This window comes from Protopterus annectens, chromosome 7.part1 (genome assembly GCF_019279795.1).
Source record: "Protopterus annectens isolate FY-2018-M chromosome 7.part1, PAN1.0, whole genome shotgun sequence".
NCBI classification, from domain to species: domain Eukaryota; kingdom Metazoa; phylum Chordata; order Ceratodontiformes; family Protopteridae; genus Protopterus; species Protopterus annectens.
This window is the reverse complement of record NC_056740.1, coordinates 209,665,512-209,687,356: the sequence shown is the minus strand read 5'-3', so window position 1 is coordinate 209,687,356 and position 21,845 is coordinate 209,665,512. Positions and strand designations below refer to the sequence as shown.

Genomic DNA, 21,845 nt, shown 5'->3' with positions numbered 1-21,845 from the left:
GGTTTATGGATTCTATGAACTTTTGTCCTACACTGTTGGAGCTAGTATAATGCTCCCAGTCTATGTCTGGGTATTTTCAGTCACCCAATATAATGTGGTTTGGAGGACTTGATATATTCATGTATTCCAGCATAGGCCAGGTGCAGTTCCTGGTGTTGGGACAGTAGTCTGTAGCAGGCTATAAACTGGGGGGCAGTTTTAGCCACTGTTACTTGACCATGGCTAATCCATGCTGCTTTTTGTTGTGGTACCAACATGGGGGTGTGGTTATCCTTGACAATTCTTGCTAGTCACCCTCCTTTTGTAGCTTGTTCCATGTTTTGAGGCTGTACAGCACAGTATGAGGTGTAACCTGGTAGTGTTAGGGTGCTGTTGTGAGCCTTGACTCAGTTTTCTGTTACAGCGCAGATATCAACATTCTCCATACTGGGTGAGTTTAGACTGCATGCATCTTGCTGTTTCGACTTATCCCTTATCTTATTCTTATCCCTTCTGATACCTATGGAGATAGGTTTGTGTTTTGAGCCTTACCTATTCAAGGCACACTGTGGGTAACAACAGCCTTTGCCAGTAACCATACGGCCTGCACTGATAGGTGCACGCCAGTCCTAGCAGGGGGTGCATCATGTCATGCTCAGCATGTCATCCCAGACTGGCACACATTGGATCCCCTTTGACTAACTGCGATACTTCAGTCAATTATTGCACTTGATCATCTCATTGTCATGTTGTGGCATGATGCTTGGTGAGGGTAGGATGTTAGTCAGGGTCCTCAGGTGTGCATATAGTACATGGTGTTACATTACTTAACACATAGCATTCATGCCTCAGGTGGTGCTGCAGGGCCGCCTCTGTCGGATGCGCATATTACACTTCCCTGTACATGTTTGAGAGCAGGTTGTGTCATGTTAGGCATCCCTGTTACTATATGAGTGAGTCAGAGATGGGTATCATTCCCAGGGTTCCTACTGAGCCAGTGTATGTGCTATGCGTTGCCTCTTTGCCAAGGCCAGGGCATACTGGGCACGCCTCCTTCTGCCTACTGGGGCAGGCTCAGGTTGTTCCTCCTCCGAGTCACGCTCTGCCTGTGATGGCCTTGGCAATGGTGGGGGCTGTTTGGCCCGGCCCTATGCTGGTCCTGCTGCAGCTGTTTTCGCAAGATCATATTATGTAGCATAGCACATACCATGACAATTTGGGTACATGTAGTTGGTGTGTACTGCAAGGCTCCACCAGATGTGTCCAGACACCGGAACCGTGACTTGAGCAGCCCAAACACACGCTCTATTACATTACGTGTTTGTGCGTGTGCCTCATTATGGCGTTCCTGTTCAGGTGTGTGTGCGTTTCTGATGGGTGTCATCAGCCACGGCTCCAGTGCATAACCTGCATCCCCCACTAGGTGTCCATGCGGGATGTCCCCATTGGCAAATGTCTGGTACAGCTGCGTCAAATGCCAGATGTGGGAATCATGGTAGCTCCCAGGACAGCCAGCACACACATTCATTATTATGCCCTGGGCATCACACACGACCTGGCAGTTGATGGAGGGGAAGCCCTTGCGGTTGATGTATGCCCTACCCCGCTCACCGGCTGGTGCTTTGATGCGTATGTGTGTGCAGTCTATTGCACCCACTACCTCAGGGTATTCCGCTATTTGCTGGAAGAGACACATATTGCTGGCCAATACCTCACGGGCATTGGGGAAATATACATGATCACCGACATGTGCTGACATGGCATCCAGGAACTGGTGCAGTACCCTGGAGGCTGATGCCTGTGATATCCCCATCATATCACCAGTTTGTCTCTGGAAGGTACCTGTTGCTAGTATTCTTAGGCCGAGACATACCTTGGTTTCCACTGGGATGGGTTCCCCTCTGTTGGTTCTGTGTGTGAGGCGTGGCCTGCACAGCTCCACTATTTGCTGCAGGAGGTCTCTGTCCACTCTATAGCGCTCTACTATCTCCAGCTCATGTAACCCATGGTAGGTGACCCTGAGCCTGTACACTCTTCTCCGTCTCCTCACTGTGGGTTGTCTGGCACCATCTGCATTGTCACCACCCTCAGCAAGTCGCCTATGTCTCATTATGACAGCTATGGCAGCCCCTAACATTTCTGCTCTGAGTTCAGCTTTTTCAGTTTTCACTTCTGATAACATAACTCCTGTCTTGCAGTGTCTCTTGAGAGAAACATCCTGCACTGCTGTTTGCAGAGTTTTAAGTGCTGGGCTGGGCTACTATTCTGCCTGTGTAATTGCCTGCATCTAATTGTTTTCACCTGCTAGCTCCAGCAGTATTCCCTGCTAGCTTCCTACTAAATCTGTTGCTTCCTTTTTCCTTTCTGTTTCCTCAGGGTGGAGCCGTGTGTAAACCAGCAGAAACACGCTCACAGTGGCTTACACGCGCGCACACATACTTACACGGTTCAGAATCTGCTTATTCAGATTAAAACGCATGCACACCCGCGCAAGCAGTGTTAAACATCTCCCAACATGCTCCCACATGCTCAGTCTGCCTTACACGCATGCACACTGCCTTACTCGCGCTTCATGGCGCGCATACGTGCGCATACACATCCAGCAAGAAACTTTGGTGTAGGCAACAGTGTACACCTTCCATTTCTTGACTTTCTCATGCTTAGTTAGTGGCACACCTCTTTCCATGATATCTGTCTGACATCTGTCATGTAACTCTGACCTCCAATGAACTGCATTTCTTTCTACCATTCCCCCCTGTGATGTCACCTATCTCCTACTCTGTTCCTCCCCCTTCTGTAACTCTTACACTACTCAGACTGTGCTCATTTGCTATGTGACAGTGGAATTCAGTATCCTTACACTCATTTGCATCAGATTGCCTACTAATGCTTAGTTACATGTCAGACTCAGCTTCCCCCCTTAGCAACCACTACACGGTGGCCATGTTGGTTTTGGTCTGTTGGTCCCTGCATTGACATTCCATGTATTGCATAAAACCTACATTTGTAGGTTTAAAACCTTCGTTTTTATGTTCTATACAGCGCAGCCCATTTGCGCGGGGCTGCGCTGGGTTTAAACATCGGCAATCGCTGAAAAAAAAATTATATTTTTAATATATTTGCATCAGGTTACTTTGCCAATGGCCACATATTTGGCCATTGGCATGCTGCCTGACACATATGCACCCTTTATTTGGAGCTGACATGGCTCCATTGCAGTTTGCAGAAACGTACTCAGTTGTCAACTGAGTACATTTCTGCAGCTAAAACGGCTCTTACACGGGCTGTTCTGGGCTTCCTGGATCGCTAATCATCCTCATTTGCATGCTATTCGGCTGCAAGTGAGGTGATTAGCTTATCCACACCCACTCCGTGTAAGAGCCGTTTTAGCTTGTCTCTTACACGGACTTTGGGCTGTTCCTGGATCGCGAAGGCTGCATGGAGTCTTACACTACTCTTAGACTCCGTGCAAGCCTTCGTGAATCTGGCCCACAGTCTAACAGAGCACAAAAGGCACCTACAAATACTAAGTCTATTAAGAAACACGAAAAACAGCAAACAGGATACCAATACTAAGAAGCCAAAAAGTTCAAATGGCGCAATTATAAAGACTAACTATTCTAAATTGCAAATACACTAACTGTGACTAAACAATGATACAATAACAGCTTTTGACTAAAACAGTCCAAAAAATTTTGAATAAGTTTAAGTAAATGCAAAAAGTACAGTTTTGTACCTACCATAAATGTAGATGTTCGAAGATCCACATTGCTGCAGTCCTTACACTTGGGTAGTCCGCTGTCCTCGGTCGGCCCGAATATCAAAGTATTAGGCTGACGTCGGTCAAGGCGCTTAAGACTGACATCAGGGCGTCAGGGTACAAATGCGCATGACCGACGTCATATCCTCAGTCTTTTCTTGCCCCAGATGTCAGAAGACCCTAAAAAGAAAGGTCAAAACCAAAAGACAGCAAAAACAACCAACCACCCTTGCACTAATCATATGTACAATATATACAATATCCACAATATTCACAACCCAAACCACACAACCGCCTCTAACTACAGAGGGGAAGGAGGGAGGGTAAATTGGACTGCAGCAATGTGGATCTTCGAACATCTACATTTATGGTAGGTACAAAACTGTACTATGTTCTTCATCTCACATTGCTGCAGTCCTTACACTTGGGTAGAATCCCAAAGCAGAGGTAAGGGAGGATGGCAAAACTATAAAGCAGTAGGAGCTGCCAAAATGCCCTGTAAAATTGCAGTGGCAAAACCAGCCCTAGATTTAGAGTAAAGTGGAAGGTGGTAATGCTTAGAGAAAGTATGCACTGAACTCCAAGTAGCTGCCTCCAAAATATCTTTAGTTGCCACCCCTTAAAAAGCTGTAGAAGTGGCAGTAGCCCTAGTGGAATGAGGCCTAATCCCAGCTGGAATCTCCTTACCATGATGGGAATAACAGAAAGCAATACAAAACCCAATCCACTTAGAAATAGTTTGTTTTAACACAGGCTTGCCCTGAGAACCCAAAGCAAATGAAACAAATAACTGCTGAGACTGCCTGAACCCTTTAGTTCTGCTCAAATAATATCGCAACTGCCTGTGTATATCCAAAGTGTGCAAAATCTTTTCCCCTTTATTTTGTGGGTTTGCATAAAAAGTAGGCAAATGAATAGTTTGGTTTAAAGCCACACTAGAAACCACTTTAGGCATAAAGGAAGGATTAGTACGTAAAGATACCCTATCCTTATGGAAAATTAAGAAAGGCTCAACCGCCATAAGGGCCTGTAATTCAGAAACCCTTCTCGCAGAGGTAATGGCCAACAAAAAAGCAGTCTTCCATGATAAATATTTCAGCTCAGCAGTAGCTGCAGGCTCAAAAGGTTGTAGAGTGAGTTTCTCCAACACAAAATTGAGATCCCAAGCAGGAGTAGGAGCTCTACGTGGGGGTCTTATATTCTTTGCCCCTCTAAGGAATTGCTTAAACAAAGGATGAGAAAACAATGGTGGGTCACAGTCATAGTGAGCAGAAATTGCTGCAGCATGAACCTTAATAGAAGAGAAGGACAAACCTTTGTCCAGTAACTCAGCAAGATATTGAAGAGCCACACTTAAATTAGGCTTAGAAACATCAAATTCCTTTGCTGCACTCCAAAACAAAAATCTCTTCCATTTATCTGCGTACACTTTCCTTGTACTAGGCCTTCTGGCCTCCAAAATAACATTCAAAACTTGCTGTGGAAGCTGAGACCCTCCAGGGTTTAAAACAGAATATGCCAGGCTGTTAGGTGAAGAGAGTGAAGTTTGACATTGAGTAAATGACTGTTCTCCTGAGACAGCAGGTGTGGAATCGAAGGCAAAGGCCATGGAGGCTCCCGTACCAGACTTCTCAGTAATGGGTACCAGTGCTGTCGAGGCCAATCTGGAGCTATTAAAATCATCTTTGGCTTGTCCTGTCTGACCTTTAGAAGTACCTTTGGGAGGAGAGGCAGAGGTGGAAAGGCATACACATGAATATTGCTCCAATTGAAAGAAAGAGCATCCACTTTCCAAGCTGTGGGATGAAACCTTTTTGTGCAAAACTTTGGCAGCTGGTAGTTTAGTGGAGAAGCGAACAGATCTATGTCTGGAGTTCCCCATGACACTGTCAATTTCTGAAATACATGAGGATCCAATTTCCACTTGTGGGGATCCATAATTCGTCTGTTCAACACATCTGCTAAGGAGTTCTGTGCTCCCGGCAGAAACCTTGCCTGAAGATTTAGCTGTAAACTGAGAGCAGTCTCCCACAAAATCATTGCTTGTCTGCATAGAGGATAAGAATGTGTTCCCCCTTGCTTGTTGATGTACCCACATGACAGTTGTGTTGTCTGTTAGAACCAACACCTGCCCTGGAAGAAGTAAATCCTTGAAAGCTATTAATGCAAATTGGACTGCTAACATCTCCTTCAAGTTGATATGTAGATGTTGTAGTCTGGCAGGCCACGTGTCTTGTATCCACTTTCCATTTAGATGAGCTCCCCAAGCTTTGTCTGAGGCATCTGTCGTTAGAATCTGACTCGCCTCTGGCCGGGTCACAGAGAGTCCCTTGTTTAGGTGACATTCCTGAGCCCACCACAAAAATTCCTTTTGAATGCAAGGTATTATCTGAATGACAGTGTCCATATCTTGGCAGTGCTGTGTCCATACATTTTGAGATACCATTGTAGCTTCCTCATATGCAGTTTGGCATTGGGAAGCACCAGAATACAAGATGCCATGAACCCCAAGGCTTGAAGGACTGTCCTTGCAGTCAGCCTGGACTGATGAGACAATTGATGGAAGTAAAGGGAAAGATTCTTTTGTTTGTCCGGGGTCAAAAGGCCATCTGGGATGCTGTATTCAGTCTCACACCCAGAAAGCACATGTCCTGAGAGGGTACTAGACTGGACTTTATTTCGTTCACAGAATACCCCAGGCATCTTAGCACTGCTATCACATATTGCAAATGATGAAGAAGTTCGTCCTTTCCTTGGGCCAGAATCAGGCAATCGTCCAAATAAGGATAGATCTGTATTCCTTTTAGCCTGAAGAAAGCTATCACTGGAGCCAGAACCTTCGTGAACACTCTGGGCGCAGTAGATAAGCCAAAGGGCAATGCAGAGAACTGATAATGAGAAGTCCCAGCTCGCAAACGCAGATACTTCCTGCAACTTAGCCTGATAGGAACATGAAGGTAAGCCTCCTTGAGATCCAGAGTCACCATCCAGTGATCTTTGCCCAGCAGAGGTAAAAGCTGTTGTAACGTCAACATTTTGAACTTGGGAATGTCCAGATAAGTGTTGAGGATAGATAAATCCAAAATTGGTCTCCACGTGTTCCCCTTTTTCGGTACTAGGAACAGGCGAGAATAAAATCCTAGGCCCACTTCTGGCAGAGGGACCGGCTGTATGGCCCCTATTTGAAGCAGCAGAGAAATTTGTTTGTGAGCCTCTATTCTTTGCTGAGGAGGAACGTCTGGCATGCCTTTGAAAGGAGGCAAGGTATGGAAATAAAACTTGTAACCTTGGTGTATGATATCCAATACCCATCTGTCCTGGGTAATTAAACTCCAATTTTCTTTGAAGAGTGCCAACCTTCCTCCCAAAGGCGCTGCCAGACAAGAAGGCTCTGGCAGCTGAAAAGGTAGGTCATTGGGCCTGTTTACGAAAGGACTGGTCCCTGCCCTCACCTGAAGACTGTGCAGGTGAACTCCCTGTTCTAGGTCTGAAAGAGCCCTGAGCTCTGCCCCTACCACGTCTAGATCTTCCCCTAGACTGTGCATCATAAGAAGGGTACGTCCACCCCTTAGCAGGCCAATTCCTACTAAACTTCGGAGGCTGAACTTGCAAAAAATCTTTAACAGCCTGCATAGACTTAGCCTTGTCTTCCATTTTCTTTAAGACTGCCTCCACAGGTGAACCAAACAACACATCAGACTGTAAAGGAGCATCTAAAATCCTTGTCTTAACATGGTCAGATAAATTCTGATCCCTCAGCCAGGCGTGCCTGCGAAGAACTGACCCAGTGGCAGCCACCCTAGACGAGGCCTGTACAGCATCAAAACCACATTGTAAAGAATGCTTACCCACCTGTTCAGAAACATGTACCAAATCTTGTAATTCTTTACACTCAATGCCTTCCGCCAGAGCATCTACCTTAGACTTCAATTGAGAAAGAAGATAGTTTTGATATTTCAACATGTGAAACTGGCAATTCAAAGCCCTCATAGCTAAGGTGGAAGAAGTATAGACTTTCTTTCCCCATCTATCCAAAGCTCTGGCCTCTTTATCTGGAGGAACCGGATTTTTACAACAGAGGCCTTGGCCCTTAGGTCCCTGACTAACAGTTTCTGGGTCCGCCCTAGGACTCTTATAAAGATATTTATGAGCTTCAGGCACCCTGTAATACCTGTCCGGTTTAACAGGAGCAGGAGGCAAAGAATCAGGATTAAGTGAAGCCTCTGCAAACACATCTTCCACAACATCCAGAACAGGTGGTATAGCCAAAGGCCTATGCTGGGGTAAAAGCAAAAATTCCCTAAGCCTTTTCCTGGAATCAGAGAAGTCCTGACCTTCCCACTTAAAATGTTCCCTCATGGAATGAAGAGTCTCTGAAAAAGAAAAATCCTCTGGAGGAGAAGCAGAAGGAGTAGAATCATCCACATCAGAATCAGAATAAGGAGAAAACTCCTGCAAGTCTTCAGCCGAATACTCTGAAACATCCGAAGCCTGCTCAAAACTCCCCAACTCTGGTTCCACCCTAGGCCTCTTATCAGGAGGGGGCAAAGAACCTCTAATCAAAGTAATTAAATCTTCTGCCATTTTAAGCATGTGCTTCTTGGGCACAGATCCTGATGAACTAGGAGTGACACCAACAGAAGCTAAACCTGGCCTGCCTCTGGGAGAAGCCTTGGAAACAGAAGGAGAGGGCCTAACCACCCTAGGAAGGGAGGGGAGTACAGTAACCTGAGAAGCCCCTTCAGCCTGACCTGCCTCCTGAGAGGCCACATCCTGTAATATCAAAGTCTCCCCCTGGGACTCCAGAGAAGCCTCCGGTGGAACCACCGGTTCCACTGACGCCTCTAAAGAACCGGCGTCCGGTTCGGACGACTCTTCTTGCCTGGGTTTAGCTGCTTTGTCTTTGCGCTTCTTGAAGAAGCGGCGGAGCATCCGGCGGCATATTATAATTGCACCGCTTCCGAAGACCAACCTGGCACAATCTAACCTTCGCAATAGTGCGCTTATTGAACCTAGCACAAAAGCGACACCCAACAACGTCGTGCTCAGGCCCCAAACAAGGAATACACAAAGTATGATAATCTCTATGCGGTATCTGTTTCCCACAAGAAATACAGTTATTCACTTTTTCTGACATCCGGTAAACCACTGAGGCAAGAAAAACTAAAATATTCCCCAACGGGTACTTAGCCAACTTTGACTCGGTCTGAAACTCGAATCGAAAAATTTCAGAACGCGAACGGCACTTGCAACGCTGCTTCTGCATCGGACCATGCGGCAAAAAAGACTGAGGATATGACGTCGGTCATGCGCATTTGTACCCTGACGTCCTGATGTCAGTCTTAAGCGCCTTGACCGACGTCAGCCTAATACTTTGATATTCGGGCCGACCGAGGACAGCGGACTACCCAAGTGTAAGGACTGCAGCAATGTGAGATGAAGAACATCATAGCCAGAGCCAAAGAGAAGCACAACCGAACTCATCAAAGCGAAAAACGAAATCTGGGGATTGTATTGGTGCACCATGGGATACCTACCTAACCACGAACCAACTAGAAGACTTTTAGCTTGTAAATAGGCTGAGTCAGAGCCAAGGATCGGCTCCGATCCCATATGTAAGAATGAAGGTGAGATAGGACTACAGAACATCTAAATGTATGACTAGAGCAAGGGCCAGACTGCATATTAAGCAGTACCCTGCACACTGAGCACAGTCCTACAAGTTCATAAAAGAAATAGGAATTTAGTCACTCAGTGAGACACTGTACTACAGTTAATATAAATATTTTAGCTGGTGGCTATGGCTGGGGTGCCTTCTGTGCAGAGTCTGGTCTGCATCTCCTCCCTTTGTTTGTGAGGGTTTTCTCTGGATGCTTCAGTTTTCTCCCATATTCTGAATTTATTTTATTTATTTATTTTGTTTGTTTACCAGGTAATGTCCAACTGGGCATGAGGCCCATTTTCAGTGGAGGCCCGGGGAGAAAAGCTCCATACAATACAAATAGACAGTATTAAACAATCAAACTGAACACGTATTAATCAACAATGTACAAAGCAATTCAGTAAAGAAATTATATAACAATAATTAGCAATTAATTAACAAATAAATTAACAACTTTAACAAAAAAATGGCACAGTTAGTGATAAAAACTGGCCGCATGAGTTAATAGTGAGAACAGTGTGATACAGTAATTGCAAGACAGAGAAATGCAGTCTACATAACAGTTAAAGACAAAGCAGTATACGTGTATACATTGCTAACTGAAACTGAGTGTAGAATCAAGATAGCCTTCAGCAGTTAATAGTTGTAGCTGTGAGAATGAACTAGTTTATGGTAATGTAAGGGAGTAGTAGGTAGCTTAACCAGGAGTATGGCAGGTGCAGAGCCAGTGTTTTGCTAGATGTTCCTTAAGGAGGTTTTTAAACTCATGAATGCTGGGTTTTTTAGCAATAGGTTGTGGAAGAGTGTTCCATAGTTTGGCAATTTTATGGGAAAAAAGGGCGGTGCCCTGTGTGTTGTGGGCTTCAGTAAGCTTTAACAATAGTTTAGAGCTCTAGCATTGCTGTTGGGTTGGACTAGATTGGTGAGTGCTGGGCAGTTGTTAGGTTTGTGAATTATATTGTGGGCTATGGACAGTTGGTTAAATGTTAGAAGGTTTGGTAGATCTGACCATTTAAGTTGGGAGAGTACAGAGCAGTGGTGGGTTCTGTAAGGGTGGCCTGTGACAAATTTGGCGATTTTGTTGTAGCATGATTCCAGATTATTTAGGTCAGATTTATGAATATTTATAAATACTAGGGAGCTGTAGAGGAGCGTGGAGAGTAGATGTGTGCAGCCATTGGCTAGTCTGGCATTATCTGTAAGGTAAGGTTTAATTCTGTAAAGGATGCCAAGTTTGGAGTGGATTTTTTTGATGGTGAGGGAGATGTGGGTGTCAAATCTTAGGTTACCATCGATTGTGACACCTAGAAGTTTGGCTTGGCTGGTGGGATCTATTTTGGTTCCATTTGTGGAAAGGACAGAAAGTGGAGTCAGATGTGTTTTGGGTTTACTGTAATTGAAGACAATTAACTTGGTTTTGTTGCAGTTAAGTATGAGTTGATGGCTAGTGAGGTAGTTTTCTATGTCCTGGAAAGATTTTTGCATTTTTGTTTGTAGGGGGTGGGGGCTGTGCAGATTAATGTAGAGTCATCGGCGTATTGGACTATGGAGGCTAGTTGGGTTGAAGAGCTGAGGTTGCTAGCAAAATTGTAAAGAGAAGGGGGCAAAGTATGGATCCTTGGGGTACACCAACAGTGATGGGTAAAGGGGGGGACAGGGTATTCTCCCATTTGGTGGCTTGCTGATGGTTAGAGATAACTATGGAACCAGGACAGGGCTGTTGTGTTGAGGCCATGGGATGATAGTTTATTTAGTAAAATAAAACTAAAGAGCTGAAGGAGCTGGATCAGGGACTCTAAACTGTCTGAGGGTAACACTGTGTGTGTGTGATATGGAAAAAAGACCTTGCAGCTTACTAACATTTCCCCCTTAGCCTTGTAAATGCCACTGTTAGCAATGGTTGTCCAGGGGTTCACTCCAGGAGTCAGATGCGACTGTTAAAGAGAAAGAGAAAGTTCTGTAGAAAGCAAAAAAAAAGTTTGAACCAGGAGCTAGTTTTTCTACAAAGCAAACATAATTCTATGTTTAGGAATGGTTGGGAAGAAGGGAGGCATCTGTCAGTCTCCACTCACAGAAACCACTAAGTAACTATGAAAGAAGCCACACTATTGTGGAAAGACTATCCTGCTTATTTAAAGCTGCACAACTCAAGTGTTTAGAAACAGGTACAATTTGATCAGGGGCAAGCCACAAGTCTATTCACACTCATGCACTTTGGTAATAACTGACCTGCTACGAACTGCAGACTGTAAAAACAGTGTGCTCTACTGGCTGAAACGAAATGTCATGGTGAAACCAACTGTTACAACATAATCTGAAAAGAAATGCACTCAATGTTAGTAAATGTCTCACATTATAAGCAGTGTGTGTATGTGCAAGCAGGCAAATAGTTTAAACAGTAGGATATAAACCACTGACATAGGCTTCTCATCATACAAGAGACATGGTGGGAAATTTAAAGAATTGGAAAGCCTTTCCTCCTTTAGTTACTAGCCTTAGGTACAAAAAAAAGGTCTACAGAGGAACACTCATTCAGCTAGGCTGGGAGATAGTGCTTTAGCCTGTTTGGGTCAAGGTCAAAACAATACAGGCTAGATCCAGCCTACGAGGGTTTGCGCGTTGTGTTTTGCTAGTTATATAGCTATTTTATCTTATACATATTGTTTAATTAGCTGCATAGTTTAAGTAGCTGCATTAATCCTTCAAACTTTCTGTCACTCATCCCTGTATCTTTTGACTTATCTATGCTTCCCATGCTCTAGTACACACAAAATGAAACAAACTCTAAAATGCCGAAATAAGAGCACTGATATTAAGAGGAACACACCGGTGTAAACAGTCTCATAGGCAAAAAAAAAATGGCTGGGCAGGGGCGTGCAGCTTGGTACACCACCAGCAAAAATAAAAAATAAAATTGCAGTCAGTGATTTAGGTCACTCATTTCCCTAACAGCTCCTGCACATATACTTAAACCTACTAAATGCACCAAAACAAGGCTAAGAAACAGATCTATGTGTGCTATAAATATTGCATTACTCGACCTTAGAATAAAGCAATACTGCATAAAATTCATAAAATCCAGAAAGTAGTGTCATCAACTGCATACACATACATATTTGCTTTCAGACAATCAAATATCACTGTACACCTAATGCATACATTCTACAGCTACATTCTGCCCAGATTAACTAGATCAAACAGCATATCAGCACACACCAGCAATCAGCACTGCTTCCCGTAAATCCTCATTTGCATATTCCTATAGTAAAACAATGTAATCAAAAATATAATACTGCAGTACAAGCAATAATCATAGCTTCATAAGTATATACTAGGCTAACAACCACCAAGGCCTTTACACGCCTACCCATGCAACCCAACCCAATTGGGTCCCCATGTACTCTGGGTGTCTGTTAGGAGGATATGTTAGTTTGGAGGTGACTAAGGGCTTGGTGGGGGGTTAAGTTAGTTAGGTAATAGTTTACTTACTGTCTGCCTCTGTCCATTAGACATGGGCCGGGGGGGTAGACCACATGTGACCTTACGATTTCCCATCCAATGTTCAAGGTTACCATCTAAATAGGGTCAGGGATGAACTTTGCTTCACATTGATGGGGAGCCTATCCCATAGTGTCGTGATCCTTTAAGACACAAATCGGATCTCCAGCACATTTTATTTATGTTGCAGACAAATTTAAATCCATGAATCTAGTGTTTCTAGTGCTGTTCATTTTGGAATATACAAAAGATTCATCATGGCTGGATTTGAGGATGCCTTGTATGCCAGACATAGATCATCTCTCAGTAACATTTAGAACATTGAGTACAGAGATACTGCCTTAAGGCGACTGTGTAGGACAGTGTGTTAATACCCTGAATTCTCCTGGTGAGGGACCTCTGCAGGCATTCCATTTGTTGCAAATGCCTGATCAGTTACTAGTGGAAGAGGGCACTGAACTCAATGATGAGTCTGAAAAGAGCCGAGTAAAGTGGTACAATAACTTCTATGGAAATGGATGCCATACCCTTACTTATAAGTTGGGTAACACAGAATGATTTTCTTACTATCTTTGCTAGGTGTTGGTCGAAGGCCAGATTATTATCAACATATGTTCCCAGATAACTGCTCTGTCAGCTCTTAGAGACGTTTTTTCGAAAGAGCAGTTGGCTTGTGTGGATACTTTTCCAAAGGGCACTATAATGCACTTCTTGGTGTTGAGTTTTAAACTGTGGCTTTGGCACCAGTCATTTGTCTATGATGGGCTATCTTCTGGAAGATACAGTCGTGGGGGGAATCTATAATAGCTCTTAATTTAGTCATCTACGAACGTGGTGAGCCAGAGGCCCTTAACATTAGCTTTGACTTCCGAGAAGTAGATGCTAAACAGAAGCAGGCCCAGCATGACTTCCAGAGGTACTCCACTGGTGAATTTAAAGGAAAAATCCCAAAAAAGAAACCTCAGTCAGCACCTGTCGGCCCTGTCATGGAGGGACACACACAATTTGCTCAAAGTAACAACAGTGAGCATCATGGCGAATATACTTTTCATGCATATAAATAATGTCTTACCATCAGCCTCTTGTCAGGAAGAAGGAATATACCAATTGTTCCTTTATTTCTGCTACAGGCAGGTGTACTGTGAATTTTAAGGAGTGAGAGCTTTCTGTCCCCAAAAACTGGGTTTAACCAATCAGGAGGGATATTACTGTGTGGGTTCTAATACAGCCAAGTTGAGTGGCCCCTACTGTCCTGACAGAAACATATGCACAGCAAGGGTCAGGCTACATCTAGTACAGCATCCTGCAAGCTGACAACATTCCTCCAAATTCATAAAAGAAAGAGGAAACTAGTTACTTGGACAGCTACTGTACTGCAATCAACATAAATATTTTGGCCAGTAGCTAGTTTCGGTATAAAGCAAACATAAACAACATAGCCAGTAGCTAGTTTTTATAGGATGTAAACAGAACTCTCTTCTTGTAGGAGTAATGGTGGGCAAAGCAGAGAGACCACTGTCAGTCCCCAGTCAGAGAAACCATGGTATTTCAAAGACAGAAGCCATGGTACAAAGGAAAATGATCCTGCTCACTTTGCTTTTGTACACCTGATTAGGGCAACTCTGAGTGCCTGTTTCCATAATTTGATCAGGGACAGAGACAGGCACGTTCATACACTCTGGTAATGGCTGGCTTGCTCTGAACTGTAGATTTGGGGGGGGGGGGGGGGCAATGTTCTATACCTGCCAAAGTTGTACTGTTCAGGAGTTTGAAAGTATATGTTCCTTTGGGAGAACAGGATCCCTGAAGCTAATGTAGGAAAAAAGTACCTTCCAATAAAGTATTAAAACATTTACAAAGCTAAAAATGAAAGGCCAGGTACTTGATGAAATCCATAGCGAGTTGCTTGGTGAATTTCGAATTTTAATGATGGAATAACAAACAAGGAAAAAAGACAAAAAATGAGATAAATAATCAAAGACAGCAGTAAAAGCTCAGCAAATTGATTCAGGCCCCTGACTGCAGGCCAAAAGGAGAAATGTGCCCATTTGTTTTTGGAAAGTTGTTCCTGACATTAGATCTCTGGGCATCAGTAAAAATTTGCACCACCTTGTCTGATTAAGAAGGGTCTCAAGACATTAATGGAATTGGAAGAGTCATGCAGTTAGCCATACAGACTGAAAGTCAGTGCATGGCATGCAAGGCAAGTCATTGCAGAAGGGTTTTAAAGGGCCTCAGATGTACAGGTATTGCAGCAGGAGAGACTAATGTGGTGGGGGGAAATAAACCTGCTGAGGCCAAAATGGGGCAATGACAATAAAACTGGCTTTTTTCAACATGGTCTTCTAAGGGAACTAGATAATTAGAGGCAATGGGGACATAATATGGGAGACTAGGAGAGCACATTTGAATGACTGCATCTTGGCGGAGTCTTCCCAAAACAGGAATAAGGAACTGAAGGTGCTACCTTTGCGATACATGGAGGAGTAATAAGGTAGCATCAAGGCACCCCCTTGTGATGGAATAACTTCCATGCTACAAAGTGAGCAACACTTGAGTGGCAGTAAAAGGTACTATCTGAGCTTCTTTACTTGAGAACTGACTTCTCACAGGTTAGGATTTACTACCAGAAGGTGATTTTTAGACAATGCCCTTTCCCTTATTCACAAGGTTTCGTGGCACAGAAGAAAAGGTATCTGCTCCCCCTAGCTTGTTCAAGTACTAAACCACAGCTATGTTGCCAGTGTGGATAGCTATCACTCCTAGAGAAAGGGTGTTCTGAAATGCCTGCACAGTGAGGAGGACCACACTCATTTCTAGAAGATGTATATATACACTGCCAACTGTATGTGATATACACCTTAGTCTGCCTTTCCTTGAAAATGACCCCTCCCACCTCATCCTAGGTCAGAGGCATCAGTGGTGACAGCGGTGCTCAGGGTAGGAGCTAGGAATGGTCGACAAGTGAAAGGTTGGGTGTGTGTAGCCAATAACTCAAGTGATACCTGAAGCTTTTTTTAAATTCTGGCTAGAAGTATTAATGAAAATGAAAGGAAGCACCCTTATGGAAAGCCTGGCATTGGGATCCATGCATTTTGTGTCTGCCATGAGACCCAGCATCCTGAAATTAAGAGAAGCTGGAACTGACTCCTTTTGAAGCATCTGGTTCAAAATATTCTTGAGGGACAAAACCTTGTTTAAGGGCTGAAACACCTTACAAGACAGATGTATGTGAATATTAAGGTGGGCATCAACTGTGACTCAGCAGTGTTTGCTATGATTCTCAAGGGCTGAAACTATGTGAGAACAGACTGACAGGCTGTATATATTCTGAACACTAAAGGAGCAGCCAGAAGCTAATCTTGCAAATGTGAAAACTACTTGGCATCTTACAGCTTCTGGATGACTACAACAACAGTTGTGCATGTGCTATACACCTTGGGGGCTGTGGTGAGTCCAAATGGGAATGTCCAGAATTGGTAGTGTTTGGCTTCTTCTAAGAAACATGGGACTTTATGTGAAGGCAGACCATCCTTGAGGTCCAAAGAGCACATCCAGTCTCCTTCAAATAGACAGAGGAGGATGGATTGCATCGTGACCACAGAAAAGAACCCCTCTGTAATTAACTAGTTTAGGCCACTCAGATCAAGTACTGGCCAGAGGTCCTTGTTTTCTCTGGAGCATAAAAGAATCTCAAGCAGTACCCATGTTCTTTCTGATCTGGTGAGACCTCTTGGTTGGTCCATTTTTGATGGAGGTTCAACAACTCTTTACTTGCTGCAATCTTTTGATGACATTAGACATCTGGAAGGGAAAGTGTGTGTGGACAGGGAGAGGTGTAGCCTCTAGATATTACTGCCCTTTGTGATATCCATCCATATATAAAGTGGAGGCACAGATAATCTCCAGCTAAATTAAGTGGAACAACTAGGTAAGATTTCAGGGATTAGTCTGCTGGACCTGAATGAAGAACCATGGTTTCCATGGCTGTTCTGCAAACTGCTACCATCTTTGGGAAGAAAAAACAATCTGGAAATTGCCATGAACAGTGATGCTTCCCAGAACCTCAGATGTTACACTGCTGTTAGCCTCACCTGAACTAAAGCTGGTGTGGATTTTACTGCATTCTGAAGAACAAGTGATGGGCAGCTTTAAATATGAAACCAACAACAGTAACAGTCTTACCCTTGTTTCTCTAATTCAAGCTTGATTTTTGGACAAAATAGAAGAATCACATCAAAACAGGCACAAATGAAGGTCATCTCTGCATCCTTGGTAAAGACAGTGAGGCGTAGTCAGGAAAAATGGCATTGTGTTAGGCTGGTACCTATTACCCTTACAACAACATCTACAACATTATGTTCTACTTTCAGGGTGAGGTTAGTGCCTGAAGAAATAGTTGACATTGGGGACTGAAACTTTAATTTCAAGTCTACATATAACCAAACAACAGACAGATATGTTTCATTGGTCAGTTTTCTCTTGAAGTGCATCATATGCAACAACTAATTTACAGCCCTCAGAAAGAATGGGAGGAACTGGATATACATGCTTCTCTTTACAAGAAAGCTCTCATCAAGTTTTTCAAACACAAATATCTAAAATTAGGTAATCATAACCACAAACTAGTCATAAATACTACAATCAAAACAACTACTGTCTGCACTGCAACTCTATGAAGACATACACCCAAACCCAGGTCCTATAACTACAGTCAGTTCAGTAGGTAACCCCAGAAACAATTTTACCACAGTATCTGTTTCCAACAACTCAGGTAATAATAGCCTAAAATTCATCAACATTAATCTTAGAAGCATCTGCAGTAAAGTTGCTGAACTACATGAATGCATTCATAACCCTTCATAACCATAACATTCCAATAATCACCAAACCCTGGCTAAAACATGAAATCAAAGACAGTGAAATCCTCCCAGCTGGTTACAGCATCCTCCAGTCAGATAAAAAAGGCAAGTGTTGCTATTATACACACAAATAACCTCCAAATATCACCATATCAGCATCAGATCTAGTATTTAAGAATGCTGAGATTCTCATCTCCTTACTGAAACTCAACCCAAACACAAGACCAGACCATATTCATCATAGCCATGTATATCCTCATAGGAAATAACACTACAGAAGTCATATTATTTTGGTATCTTCCAATATGCCACACAAAACCCTTATCCTTGGCAACCTAAATATAGAATGGACCCAAATCATATCTTACTCCACCAGTACCATCATTAATTTTCATGGATTTTCTCAGCTCATTCATACTCCAATCAGATACAACAATACCTCTACAAAGGCCTCAATTATGCATTGTATACTCTCGACACAACCAAACAACAACATCCGCACTGGCACTTTACCAGATAATCTAAGTGACCACTTGCCTAGTTTTACAAGTAGGGTGCCATGATACTCGACAACAGAACATCTTTACAAGTTAGTGCACAACCTATCCAACTTTAATGTAGACAATTTTATCTCTATACTAAGGCAATATAACTGGAATATACTAAAATCCCTTTAATTAAGCCAGTCTAGAATTTAATAAAATCTTTACCAATCTAATAAATGAACATACTCCCCTTAGGAGAGAGAGTTAAATATAATCCTGCACCTTGGATAATCCATAACACCACACAACTGATGAAGACTAGAGTCAAAGCTTGGAAAATACGGCACACAAGCAGAACCACGGAATCTGTTCTCAAATACAGACATCTAATAAATAAGACCAAATATAGCATAAAACTCGACAAAAATACACCATTACTGTAACCTACAACAGACACATCAAAACAATCCAAGACTATCTTGGGCATCTGTCCAAAACCTAATTAATACAGGCCACAATTCTCAACCCAATCCCTCCACCAAACACCCATCAGCTACTACGGCAACAAGCTTTGATGATTACTTCCTACAAGCTGTAGTCTCACTAATCAAGTACAACCACACATGTAAACCTCAGTCTCTCCTGCACCCCTACCTACCTTAATATACCACAAATTCTTGCTTAAGCCTGCATTGTTTTTCACGATAAAAAAAAAAAATATCTGCTAAAATTAAAAAACACAAGTCTTGCTGCAATCTCCCACCTGAATATCTGAAAACTTCAGACGAAACAATATCATACCCCACATCTATACTAATAGACAGATCCAATCTTGAATACCATGCCCCCGCCATCAGGGGGGGGGGGTACATTTGTGGATGAACTTACCTTAACAGCAGAAGTCCTACTTCTCACTGTTGCAGTATTCTTTTCAGACAGGATATCCTACTGAGGACAGCGAAGCATGTGTCCAGCACACCAAAGCCTTATCTCCTCCCAGCCTACATACATCTGATGTATGCCCTACATACAAGTTATAATGTATATATAAGTGACATACAAGTGCATAATCCTCAGAACAAACTGTCCCAGAAGAAGCAGAGCAACCCAACAGAAAAAGGTTGTCCATTTGCATTGAGGAAGGGAAGACAAAAACAGATCTCTAGGCCAGAAGAAAAGCCATAGAAAAGAAAACTGGGAGAAAGGATGAACAGAATACTGCAACAGTGAGAAAGTACAGTTTTGTACCTACCATAAATGTAGATGTTCGAGTGCTAATACAGCTGCAGTCATAACAGATGGGTTTTCCTGCCGTCAGGCGGGTCCTCGGTCGGCCGAATTCCAAAGTCTAGGTCCAGCGTTGGATGTCGTCGCTTCTTCCCTGACGTCAGTGTGACAGGGGTATAAAAGAACCAGCCAACGCCATTTTCTTCAGTTTTTCTTGCCCCAGATGTCAGGTGCCCCCTGAAGGAAGGCAAAACATAAATTTATGTAATAATGCAATGCAATAAAATCAAAAAACAGTAGTTGCAAGCAAATACACCATAAAAGAATACTCCAATCATGTTGTATGAGGAGGTGTTAGCAATTAGGCCTGTCCCAAGAGGGGAAGGAGGGAGGGAAACCTGGACTGCAGTTGTATTAGCACTCGAACATCTACATTTATGGTAGGTACAAAACTGTACTATGTTCATCGTGCATACAGCTGCAGTCATAACAGATGGGTAGAATCCCAAAGCTAAAGAAGGGGTGGTAGGCACTAAGTGGAACTAGGAGGAGCCAGGATGCCCTGCAAGACTGCAGTGGCAAAGCCCACTCTAGATTTGGAGTATAATGGTACGTGATAGTGCTTGGAGAAAGTATGTACAGAACTCCAAGTGGCTGCTTCCAAAATATCTTTGGTAGGAACCCCCCTGAGGAAAGTTGCAGAGGTAGCTGTGGCCCTTGTGGAGTGAGATCTGATGCCTGTAGGTACAGTTTTACCATGAAAAGAGTAACAAAAGCGAATGCAGTGGGCTATCCATTTTGAGATTGTCTGTTTGGAAATAGGCTTCCCTTGAGCACCTGTAGCATAGGACACAAAGAGTTGCTCTGATTTTCTGTAAGGCTTTGTTCTGTCCAAATAATAATGGAGCTGTCTGTGAATGTCCAAGGAATGTAGTAGTCTCTCCCCTTTGTTTTGTGGATTAGGGTAAAAGGTAGGTAAGTGGATAGCCTGATTCAAGGCTACCCTGGATACTACCTTTGGCATAAAAGAAGGGTTGGTTCGTAAGGAAACTGTCCTGATGGAAAATGATGAAAGGCTGCACAGTCATGAGGGTTTGTAGTTCCGAAACCCTGCGTGCTGAGGTGATAGCCAGAAGGAAGGCTGTTTTCCATGACAAATATTGCAGTTCTGTTGAAGCAGCTGGCTCAAAAGGAGGCAGGGTCAGTTTTTCTAGAATGAAATTGAGGTCCCAAGCAGGTACTGGTTGCTTCCTTGGGGGTTTTATATTCTTAGCCCCACTGAGGAACTGTCTTAAGAGAGGGTGAGAGAATAAAGGAGGATCAGTGTTGTATTCTGCAGAAATGGCTGAGGCATGGATTTTGATGGAAGAGAATGAAAGTCCACTGCTTAGCATCTCAGCTAGGTACTGTAATATTTGAGGTAAATTCAGTATTTCAGGATTCTGACCCTTTTTCTGATTCCAGGCACAAAACCGTTTCCATTTTGCGGAGTAGGCTTTTCTAGTAGAAGGCCTTCTGGCCTCCAAAATGACATCCTGCACCTCCTTGGAGAGTAGGGTCTGTTGTGAATTTAAGGAATCCTCCATGCGGCTAGATTGAGTGTTTTCAGCTGACTGTGAAGAGTTTTGAAGTTGTGCTGAGTCAGTAGAAGAGGCATTAGAGGCAGGATCCATGGTGGGGAATGCGTCAGGCTCCTCAGGAGTGGGTACCAGTGTTATCTTGGCCAGTCTGGAGCAATGAGAATCATCTTTGGTCTGTCTGCTCTGGCTTTTAATAGAACTTTGGGCAGCAGAGGAAGCAGTGGAAAGGCTTAAACTATCATTGTTGTCCAACTGAAAGAGAGTGCGTCCACTTTCCAGGCCTGTGGATGAAAGGTCCTTGAGCAGAATTTTGTCAATTGGTAATTTCTGTGGGTGGCTAAGAGATCTATGTCTGGCCTTCCCCATGCTTGAATTATCTTTGTAAAGACTTGAGGATGCAACTTCCATTCATGTGGATCTGTCATATTTCTGCTTAGGTTGTCTGCCAGCATGTTTTCCTTGCCTGGCAGGAACTGTGCTTGAAGTTGGATTTGTAATTCCAGAGCCATGTTCCAAAGCGACATGGCTAGCCTGCATAGGGGGTATGAATGGGTTCCTCCCTGTTTGTTTATGTACCACATCACTGTGGTGTTGTCTGTCCTTATCAATAGCTGGCCTGGATGCAGTAGGTCTTTGAAAGCCATAATAGCATTTATTACTGCTAGCATTTCCTTTTGATTGATGTGTAGGTGCTTTTCTTTTTGGGACCATTTGCCATGAATGCACCGATATGTCATGTGCGCCCCCCCCCCCCCCAGGCGTAGTCCGAGGCGTCTGTTGTGATGACTTGAT

At 43.5% G+C, this 21,845-nt stretch overlaps 1 protein-coding gene across 3 annotated transcripts in view; it reads right to left on the bottom strand.

The window, feature by feature from the left end:
• Positions 1-21,845, bottom strand: part of ADAL (adenosine deaminase like) — a 594,669-nt gene that overhangs the window by 88,296 nt on the left and 484,528 nt on the right. The window contains exon 10 of one of the 3 annotated variants that reach the window (XM_044078655.1): positions 11,656-11,715. The exons of the other annotated variants lie outside the window; for them this stretch is intronic. Within the exon in view, the coding sequence (XP_043934590.1) occupies positions 11,704-11,715 (12 nt within the window). The 3' untranslated portion in view covers positions 11,656-11,703. Of the gene's footprint in view, positions 1-11,655; positions 11,716-21,845 lie in introns of those variants that run through there. 3 annotated transcript variants of the gene reach the window in all.